Here is an 11,063-nt window from a genome sequence, read left to right on the forward strand (position 1 = left end):
ACACACATTACTTGCTCAGATTTACGCTTAGAAGAAATACTCCATTGAAATACATGTATTATTTCTAATGATTTTTTTAATATGACCGTACAAATACTAGTTTTGAAGAAAAGAGGAATGCATGGCCAGATAAATCTGTTTCGTATTTTCTTTTTCTTCGTATATCACATTTCTCTTTGTTATTTTTTTCCAAATTATAGTAAACATCATAAAATACTTAAAAAAGTAAAATGCAAATATGCATATATAATTTTTATAGATACATATAAAAAGATGTAGTTTATCTTTCCTATTTGCAAAATCTATTTTATCTAAAGATTTTTCTTATAACTGCTTTAGTAGTAATGAATAAGTTGAAGAAGTAAATAACAACCTTTCATCACATGCACCAATGGGCACATTTAATCGTTTCGTAGTCAACTTACAGAAGAAATTACAAACCAAGAACATTGAAAGATTAGATTAAAAAAAAAAAATAGAGAGGAAAGAACATGAAGACAGAACTATTGTCTGCAAGATCTTTGACCTTTGATACTCAGCTTAATTTAATTTACACTAGCAATGTGGAAAGAAAAGGGAACTTACAGATAAAAAATTGGAGCTAAACTGGATTTCTCTTTACATCTACAACTCATCCTCCATCAATAAATGAAGACGAAAAAGTTAACAGTCAGATCGGAGGAAACTCTCATAAGCTGTTCCTCTTAATGTCTTGTTCACGTCATCCCAGTTCTTGATATGCTCCCTCAGTGGTCCACTATGTATCTTAACTTGGCGGCTAGTTAAATTCGTTTCTGGCAATCTTAAAAACTCTAGAACGTCTCGGAGTATCTGCAATAATCCAGAATTAAATGAGCAACATAAAGAACAAGATTTTGAGTATATTTCTGGATAGTAAAAGGGAAAAGAAACAATTAGCCCTTCAATCATATAGTGCCCAAACAGTTAATCATATAAAGAAGGGAAAAGTGTCAAAAAGATAACCAACCCTCTACTATATGAAATATCTTAATTCTATCCTCTGTTATACTTTGTGGCCGTTCATCCCCTTATCGTTAGCAGATTGTCTAGTACTTCCTATTGACTCTAACAGAGCTCCAATACGAAGTATAACATAGGGTAATTTCAAATCATAATAAAAAAATAAAGGGGTAAATTTGGACCTTCTTCCCAAAGTCCACACTGAGGAGCACCGTCAGAAGTCAAGGACAAATATGAGCGACTTGCTAATGGCAAGGGTATGAATGGTGCCAAAGTATATCAGATGGTAAAACTAAAATATTCCAGTATAGTATGATAGAGGGAATTTGGACTTTTTTCACTAGAAAGAAGCTAACTAAAAGACCTTGAATTTCTTTGCTTAGGGAAAACTCAACAAGTACATACTATATGAACAAGAAACTTGACTAGATATATAAGTTCAAATGAGAAACTATCAAAAAAATATCGGCTTTTAATACATGCAGTGATTCATGCTAAAGTAGTTATAACTTCAGAAATGTGTATTCTTACAGTGTGGTTTCTGATAAGATCTTCATAATACAAAAACATGTTTCGAGTGCTGTTGAAGTACTCCAATGCCTCCTTGGCCGCCACCTCCATTCTCTTCAAATCTGTGATTAATAATGTTGTATTGATTTCGGGCTTATACTTGGCAAGAGCAGACGCCTAGATAAAGCAGCAAAATTATCAGGTTGTATGTTCTAATGCCACCAAAAAAAAACAAAAGATCATAATCGAAAAAATATATAAAAAAATTCCACGATAGGCAGAAAGGGTTTGAAGGAGATACCTCCTCAGGTGAGTGCACATGAGATTTGTGTGTTCCATTCAAGAGTCTAGCGTAACGATCATGGGAATTTGCGAGCACTGAAACCATACGTCGCAGCAGATTCCTTCTAAAAAGAAATATCACGGAAACGCCTTTGTTGTTGAAGTACTCAACGATTTCCTTATGATGCTGTATCAGCCCCTGCATCGGTCAAGATTGGTCAGTCAATTTTCCAGAAATAAAACAATTAGACTAAAGCAATATAGAATTAGTAGTTTCAAACTTTCTTTAGTAGCAACCGAATGAACCTCGCACAAAATGAGACCTGGTTTTATATCAAATATTCTGCTAGATTATACTTTAGGCAAGAAAAGCTTAAAAAGGGTTTTATTTTTTATTTTTGGCCCGTCAACCAAAATTAAGTACGGGCACTAGCCAAAATGTACAAAACCTATACACTAATTATGTATATTCTATGTATATTGTATGAATATCATATGTATTTATATTTAATATACAGAACATATACATTTACCGGCTATTATGTTTTAGAGTGGTCCAAAAACTATCCCTTAAAAATAATATAAACAAAGTGTTGAATAGTTATAAGAGCTGCTCCACAAAGCACGCATTTTCTTGCTATGCCGCACAGAGTTGAGTGCTAGTGCTGACAAATAAACCAACTAATCCAATCTCAAAATACCATTGACTTGATGCACAAAACAACACCCACCTACAGCTAAAAATTACCTTTATAGAAAATATATCCTGAATGGATATCCACCAAGAGTTTATTACATGCAATGCAGTCTAGAAACCTAAAGGTTAGATTTTGATCCAAATGGCAAGAGCTTGACCAAATCTAACTCTGCCATAAGTTTTCTTGTTGCAGAATCAATTGTCGTACAAAAACTTCAAAACAATTTATCAAAAGATAATAATTCAGATCAAATCCTCTTCAAACAAATACAAGGAATTGGAATCTCCACAAAATCAAAAGTAGCCAACACTAATCCTTGGCCAATTTTCAAACATTATAAAAACATTCACATGATAAGTCTAATTGTCCATAGCATTATTCCAGACGGGGTTAGGTGTTCTCAGCCATTCCATTTTCTCAAAAACAGAAAAAAAAAAACTCCAGTTAAGGTAAAGGTGTCCATTATTGACAAATGACAACTAAGTGTTTCAAAAGGCAGAGGATCCCCACCCCCTGCCCCGGTCTCAGGAGGAAGCAGGAGTTCATTGTGGTGTTTGCATTTTGAGTTGTCTGAAAGTCTCAAGACTAATAAAGAAGCATAAAAGATTAAAGACTCTTTTCAAGTGTGATTAACTATCGACTACGCAAACCCCAACACAGCAGGGTGCAAAAAGCCGAGCCTTCTCTGTCTCAACTTATCAAGCAGTATTTATTGTTTTTCTCATTATTTCCCATAAGTAAAGTTGACATCTATTCAGAGGCATCAATTCTAAGAAGACTTTCTCCCTTTCCAAGAGGCATGACGAAATTTAATCTGGGCAGAGAGGAGAACAATCCGAAAACCCCTTTGTCAAAAAATGACACTGTATATAGTAGGTCAATATTATTTTTTACGTATATAAAGTAGGCGTTGAATCCCCATAGATTCTTCGAATGTTTACATTTTTATATTTTGAATCCCCTTAATAAAAATCACATTTTTATATTTTGAATCCCCTTAATAAAAATCATGCCTCCGCTACTAAATCAGCTGCCTCATAGTCGAGGAATCACTTTATCTGTCTGAAATTTCATTGCAGTTAGTTAATAAGAAAGAAAAACTTTGACCCTCTTAAGTAGTTAGAGACGATTTTGAAAAGTTGGAGCACATCATCATCCCTTCCACAACGTTCACATCCTTGCCTACAACTCAGGCCAAACATTAAGGGTGTGTTTGGTATAGAGTTTTCCCATGTTTGGTTGGTCAAAATATATGGAAAACATTTTCTTTAGGAAAGCAAGTTCCTTAAAAATAAGGAAAATGACTTCCCTAGAGGAAGTAGGGAAAAAAAGCTCCACAAATGTCATTCCACATTGATTGTGTCCTCCCCACCCTCCAACATATCCCACACCCATCCCACCCTCACAGCGCCCATCCCCACCAGCCCCACACTCTCACCTCCCATAGTGTTTGCATAGATTATATACAGATATTTTGAGATAATATTTCTGCTTACGTACCAAACACAAGAAATAAGTAAGCAAACACTTTATATTTCCTTCATACCAAACACACCCTAAGCTTGAAACAGGGCAGGGAAAGCATGGATCTTACCTGATTAAGCATCCACTTGAAGCCAACAGCAGCTGAACAGTGATTCTTGGAAGCGCTGGTGAACAAATCCAAATTGTAAACCATGTCCAATGTCCTCAGGATTGAGGAAGCATTTTCTCTCCGCTCTTTGACAGAGAAAATTTCACCATTGGAACTTATATTAATATGACTATTTAATAGTGTCTCAAACCATCCACTCCCAGACCTCTGCGTTGACAGAATGGCAAACAACCGTACAGGATTACAAGCACATTCGGCCCTACAATAGATAGCCAAGAAGATGAAATGAATAAAAGACAAATATGCAGAAGACTGAAGATTATGCTTGATATGAAGGAAAATGTTTTCCTTGAAAATAAGTACGCATTTGGCCATATATTCCAAATATTTTTCACTTTATTTGGAATTTATGAAGATGGAGTTGTGCTTGGTTATATTTTTGCAAAGGAGAGATCAGAACACTTTATTTGAACTTGACAACGAAGGAGTTGGAAAACAGGTTTAAAGCACCTTTCCAAATTTGGAATCCAATTCTAGTTGGATTTGAAAATTTTATAACCAAACACTGATTTTGACATAAAGTGAAAGATTATTCCGGGAAAAAAGTGAATAATTCTCATGGCCAAACGGATAAGTGGTTTTCTTACATATTTTTTGGTGTTTGATAAATAAGCAGAAAATATTCATGAGAAAATTGAAAAATATTTTTTCCATACCAAACACACCCTAAGAAGCAAAGCTAAATAACTCAAATACCTACCTGCCAAAGGTTTTCGGTTTAGGATAATGCAAGTACGGAATTTGGGATCGGTCGGTATCATATTCATGACAAGTCCTTTCTACAACTTCAATATTCAAGAGTTTTCTTGTTATCTCATTGTTAGTTTGTTTGATACAGGTTGAACAGATATAAACACCACACACCATTGCAAACACTACGACTATCATCATTAACAATGCTGGAGATTTCTTGGAAGGTTTTATGATGATAGCATCCTGCCATTAAAATAAAAAACGGCTGTCAATGAACTCGGTGCAATATTAAAAAATGGGATAATTACATTTTTGGACCGCTCAAAAGAATAATAGCCTGCAAATGTACAGGTTCCGTATATTAATTATAAATATCCATATTCTATACACAAAATATACATATAATACATAGTTAGTGTATAGATTTTCATTTTTTTTTTTTTTTTTAATAAGGTAACATGTATAGATTTTTGTTTATTAAGTATAATTATACATATTGTATACACAAAATATACATAAATACAGTGTATAGGGCTTTTGTTCATTTTTTGCTAGCGCCCGTAATTAATTTCAGCCGACGGGCCAAAAATGAAAAAAGACCTATAAAATCCAACATTAATTGGCCACAAACCACAGCCTCTTGTACAATTAAACTTAAAATACTTGAGTAAATGCTAATTGACTAGAAAAACAGAGAAATCAACATAAACAAGGCAAACTGTTTCTGAACAACCACGGGTTATTTTCATATAATGCATCAGCTGAGCATAAGACTATATACATGTCAACTGAGTTATTCTATAAAGTTTTCTTCCAGAAACTCATGAACCATAAAAAAAAAAAAATTAAAAAAAAAAAAAAAACATAAAAGTTCTTATAGCAATACTTTTTCAGATTTAAAAATAGACTCAACCTACCTACTGGTCCCCAGCAAATATAAGGTTTACATTCTCATAGTAATGACAAAAGGAAAATGTATGTTAGTTGTTTCTTTAAGACCTTAATTAATACCCTAGTAAGTATTTCAGCTGAATGTTTGCTTTTCACAACAACCCCATCAACAAACAGGAAAAAACATGAAATTTTTTTCTTCCACTCTGTTTAACAAAGTTACACATTTGGCCAGTCGACCAAAATAATTACATTCGCTAGCCAAATATACAAAAACTCTACACTATTATGTATCAAAAATGTAATATTTTATATATATTATATATTAATATACAAAAAAATATACATTTGCGGGCTATTATTTTGGTGAGCAGCTATTACGTCAATCTCTCCAAAAAGATGAGACTTTAAAAGAAAATTAGCTGCACAAATGTCTGCACTTGCCTCTAAAATTATTTGCACAAAAAAATAAAATCAAAAACCTAGATCAGAGAGTACAAAATACATTGAAAAATTACATTTTGGCAAAAATAAAAGTTCCCCAAGAAACCACTTAGATTATAAATGCACCAAGAAGAAATTTTTTGCGGGATCTCTAACACAATATACTCAAAAAAAAAAAAAAAAAAAAAAAACCAAATCATCAGTTAAAAAGAAGAACTTGAAGAAAAAATAAAATGCAAAAAAAAAATCTTGGTAAAGAAAAATATTTCTTCAGCCATTATAGTTGAGCTATAAATCAAAATGGTGGAATTTGGAAAGAACAGGAGAGAGAAATAGTAGTAGTAGTAGTAGTAGTACTGGTTGTTTTTGCTAGTCACTTTCAATAATCAACCCAAAAACAAAAAATTAGCTGCACAAATATATGCACTTGCCTGAAAAATGTATTTCCCAAAAAAAAAAAAAAAAAAAAAATCAAAAACATAGTTTCCCAAGATTGTAAATGCAGTAAGAAGAGATTTTTAGCTGGATCTCTATCACAATATACTCAAAAATAAAGCAAAAAAGAACAAACCGTCAGTCAAAAAAGAAGAACTTGAGGGGAAATAAACAAGAAAGCTAAAAAGGTTAAAAAAAAAAAAAAAAAAAAAAAAAAAAACACCTTGGTAAAGAAGCACATTTCTTCAGCCATTATAAATCAAAAGGGTGTTGTGCAAAATCCTCATATATTGTACTAATCAAAATAATTCTTCATCCCTTCAAAAAAAAAGTCTTCATTTTGCTGAAACTAGTGAGACTATTGAATTAATAGTAGCAGTAGTAGTTGTTGGTTGTTTGTGCTAGTCTTTTTCAATTTTCAGATTTTGCAGGAGAAATAGTGGAATTGTGTTGTGGTTCACCCTATACCTATAGTGGAGGAGCTCTGAGTGAAATTAGATACGAATATTTGACAAGTGTGTGTTTTTTGGATATGTGAGGCTTGTCGTCTTAATTTTGTTATATTAATAAAATGCCGTACGTAATCTAGATATGTGACATTTCTCGATTTTGTCATTTGACAACTCACACAAAGCACCACCCTTTAGCGGTGGGGTTCGGCAAACCCATACTCAAAATTTTAAATTTATGAATTTCAATAATAAATTCAAGTTAACGTACGGTAATAATTAGGTCACTATCAACAACAACATATCCGGAATAATTCCTTCAGGTGGAATATGGGGAGATAGAGTGTACATAAATCTTATCCCTATCTTATAAATAACGGATAGAGAGGTTATTTTCGCTAAAAAAGCAACAATAACAATAAGCAGTAATAACGTCAATATAATAAGATAACAGAGTAAAGAAACAATCGGGTAGTACTAGGGAACTAAGAGTAAGCAAACGTAACAAAGATACTAATACTCCTAGAACAGAAAAGAAAACCGTGCGGCAACCTACTAATCATGTATCGTGGTACTCGATCTCCACACTCTCTTAGCAAGGTCATGTCCTCGGTAAGCTGAAGCTGCGTCATTCCTGCCTAATCACCTCCCCCAAGATTTCTTAGGTCTACCTCTCCCTCTCCTCAGACCCATCTATAAATATATAGATGAACATGTATTGATATTGAGCAAAATAAATGGATTTTCGGGAACTCACACGCAAGATTCTGGATTCGCCCCTGGGTTCAAAACAATTTACGCGTCTTTCAATTATTTTATAAGGTATCTGCTACCTGCACAGACACCGAACAATTTTGTTCACAATGCCTAAATAGATGAGAAGAAATTGCCTCATATATTTTATTTTTGTTAGTATTTAAATCTAAAACCTCGTAAATCTTCTCCCACTTCATATTGTTACTGTTATCTGACAATACTTGATTAGGTAGAAAATATATTGAGATTAAAGTTAACAAAAATTATAAAACTTAAGTTAAATTATATCATAATAAATTTCACTTGAAAGAAAGTTATGAAAATTAGAGTTTTGTGACTGAAAACCAAATTCACTTGAAATAAATTTCAAATCAATATTTCACTTTGTAAACCCATAGCTAAACTATTTATTTCCAAAATACTAAAATAGTGATTCATGTCACAAAGATGTACTCCATTAAGTACTGTTTCCCCCTTATTTCCGAGTAATAGACTTTCTAAATTTTGTTTTAAACCAACAGATTTTAATCCAAATATTAAGAGGGAAAAAAATTACTCTATGAGATTTCCTTTCAGGCATGCTTTTTTCTTTTTTCAAAAACAATAAAACGCATTCCCACTTTCCTTCCCAATCACGGGAACAGTAAACACTAAATTTAATGGCATATAGGATATAAGAGCATGTTTGGATGGGCTTAAAAAAAACAGCTTATAAAATAGTTTATAAGCTGTTTTAGATAAGCTAAGCCAAACGGGCTCAATTATTTTTTTGGCTTATTTTAAGTACGAAATGCCTTTAAGCTGACCAGTCAAATACTCAAAAAAGCTGAAAGCAGCTTATAAGCTGTTAAGCTATTTTCAGGAACTTATAAGCCAATCCAAATGGGCTCTAAAGAAAGTATTGTAGTCAATTTTTTCTTTTTCTTGTTTCCTTTTATTTTTATTAAGTTGTTAAATGTTGGAAGAAATGAGCTTATTAATTAATAGGAAAAAGAAAAAGGTACGTTTTCAATTTCTAGCGTTGAAATCCTCGGCCTAAGGGCAATATTTCAAATAAACATATAAATATTGTTGACTCGATTTTCTTTTATCTGCTGATTCCTTTTATAATGAAAATTTGTACGTTGCACTAAGTTGAAACAATTAATACTAACAGATTAAGTCAAAAAAAGTAAAAATAGTGCAAAAAGATAGGTCAGTGTGTTAAAAAAACAAAAAACTTTAGAAAAGTTTTTATAACTTTGGAAACATGAGGCGTTGCAATTGTTAATTAGAAGAATATTAGTAAAAAGTATAGTTACTAGGTAGGGTCTAAAAGCAAAGAGCTTTCGGTATAATCCAATTAGAATAAGATAATTAAGTATGTTGTAGATGAAACCAGAGAGACTTCAAAAGATAATTAAGACAAAAAGGAAAACATGGAAAATAACGATAAGATTGGATGAATTTGCATCTAGTTAATTACCTTATTTGTGACCTTAAAGTAGTTGGATTTGCATCTAATTTAATTACCTTATTTGTGACCTTGTCGAGATCCCTTTGCATAAGTTTGGAGTCTCAACTCTGTTTCATATTATTTCATCTGCTTTTGGCTTTTTGGCAGTACTTGCTTTTTTATTAACTTAAGCTCTACTCGTCTTAGAATGCACGACATTTAAACTGTTATAAAAATCATATACGGTAATGTATAGCGGGCAAAAAGAACAAAATGAAGAGGCTTTTTATGTAAAATAATACTAGGATTTAACTTATATCCCCTGCATTGTAAGTAATATTTGTACTATCGATATATTTAAATTCTTATTTTTTCAGGTTGTTAATCTCACTTATTATAAATGGTTACCTACATATATAACTATCTTGTCTGATTGTATAAACCTTTTTTATTATCAATTTAATTAGAAGTTAAAATTGAATTAAGATAACATAAAAAATATTTTCAATTTTGGAGCTCTCAAATGACGAGAAAATTTGAATTGGACCGTGCATCGTATCTTTCTTAGCACAGGGACAAACACACGTATATGTCACCCATTTGTTATAGTGGAAACATAATTTGCTTAAGACTAAATATTTAATTTTTTTAGTCAGCATACAAAGGATTAGCTTATTTCCTTAGACATTATAGCAATCGACTACGTAACGCACCATGAATAATTTGCAGTCCTCGTGTTTTACAATAATTATTAACTCAATTTTAGTTGTTGAACTAATATTGTTGTTACGTGGTATCAAGATGAATAGATGATGATGATGATGATTGATACTCTTCATTTTTTTTCTCTTGAATAAGAAGTAAGAACATTAGTGGTCATTAAATAACAGGGGAAGGGAGTGCTTTCATTTAATGAGTTTTACTTGGTGTGAATCTGAATTAATTGGATTTTAAATAGGTATCAAATATCTGCTGGAAATTAACCAAAAAATAAGGGTTTAAAATCAAGAAAAAGAAGAAAGAAATCAATGGTTTTTATGTACTTTGAGCTATTGGTAATCTTGACACATTAACTTCTACATAATAACATAAAAAAAAAAAAATTACACTATCATACCATTTAATGAATAATTATAAGTAAATGTCCATAAAATGTGATTAGTGACCTGAAAATAGAGTAGATTACATGTTACAACAAGTTAAAATCATATATTTATTGATAATGTAAGGATGTCTTACGATATCAATATATAAGTTGAGTCTTTCAAATATTTATAGTAGTTAGCTAGTATCAAGTTGCTTTCAACCATGGCTCATAAATTTTCATAAATGATCAATTTTTATTCGGTTTTGACTTGATAGTTTAACTAAAAGTGATGCAATTGAAGGGGACAAGAGAGTTGAATAAGTTAATCAAAGAGTTGGCGTCTCCAACATACCAATATAATTATGGCTATTAAACATATCTCATGGGTTATCAGTTAGTATGATGCTTGTATACGGGTAAAACCGAGGATATGGACATACTCGGTTTCTCGATGTTAACGTTTTGCTCGGCCAGGATACGGCCGGTTTATCGGGGATCAGGCATCAAGCTCGATCTGGAACGAGGCATTAAAGCAGGAAGAAGAGGCGGTTAACCACCATGAAGAGAAGGCGGAATATCGCCCTCGGTAGGATATTTCGGCGACTCCAATCCCGACAATAATTGTCCAACGATTCCTTTCCTTACTTAGAATTGTACTAGGGTTAGGACTCATCTACTATATAAAGAGTATGCCCCCATTCATTTAAGGGTTCGCCTCCTTTTTAAAAAAAAAAAAAAAAAAGAGTTC

General features: G+C 32.4%; 1 protein-coding gene across 1 annotated transcript; it reads right to left on the bottom strand.

The window, feature by feature from the left end:
* Positions 1-597: 597 nt before the first annotated feature.
* On the bottom strand, positions 598-7,120 carry LOC132037345 (uncharacterized). Its single transcript, XM_059427843.1, has 6 exons — positions 6,812-7,120; positions 4,826-5,061; positions 4,066-4,324; positions 1,793-1,972; positions 1,513-1,668; positions 598-831 (listed from the first exon to the last, which is right to left on the bottom strand). The coding sequence occupies exons 1-6, from the start codon at positions 6,839-6,841 to the stop codon at positions 664-666; spliced, it is 1,029 nt and encodes a 342-aa protein (XP_059283826.1). The 5' UTR covers positions 6,842-7,120; the 3' UTR covers positions 598-663.
* Between the last annotated feature and the right edge of the window lie 3,943 nt (positions 7,121-11,063).

Source organism: Lycium ferocissimum, chromosome 11 (genome assembly GCF_029784015.1).
Source record: "Lycium ferocissimum isolate CSIRO_LF1 chromosome 11, AGI_CSIRO_Lferr_CH_V1, whole genome shotgun sequence".
Taxonomy (NCBI): domain Eukaryota; kingdom Viridiplantae; phylum Streptophyta; class Magnoliopsida; order Solanales; family Solanaceae; genus Lycium; species Lycium ferocissimum.

What these genes read in the sequence shown, in the direction of transcription:
- LOC132037345 (XM_059427843.1), bottom strand. Translation starts at nt 6,841, where the DNA reads ATGGCTGAAGAAATGTGCTTCTTTACCAAG. An exon ending in TCAAGTGGATGCTTAATCAG is followed by an intron (nt 1,973 to 4,065) that starts GTAAGATCCATG and finishes TGACCGATGCAG; the next exon opens with GGGCTGATACAGCATCATAA. An exon ending in ATGTGCACTCACCTGAGGAG is followed by an intron (nt 1,669 to 1,792) that starts GTATCTCCTTCA and finishes TGCTTTATCTAG; the next exon opens with GCGTCTGCTCTTGCCAAGTA.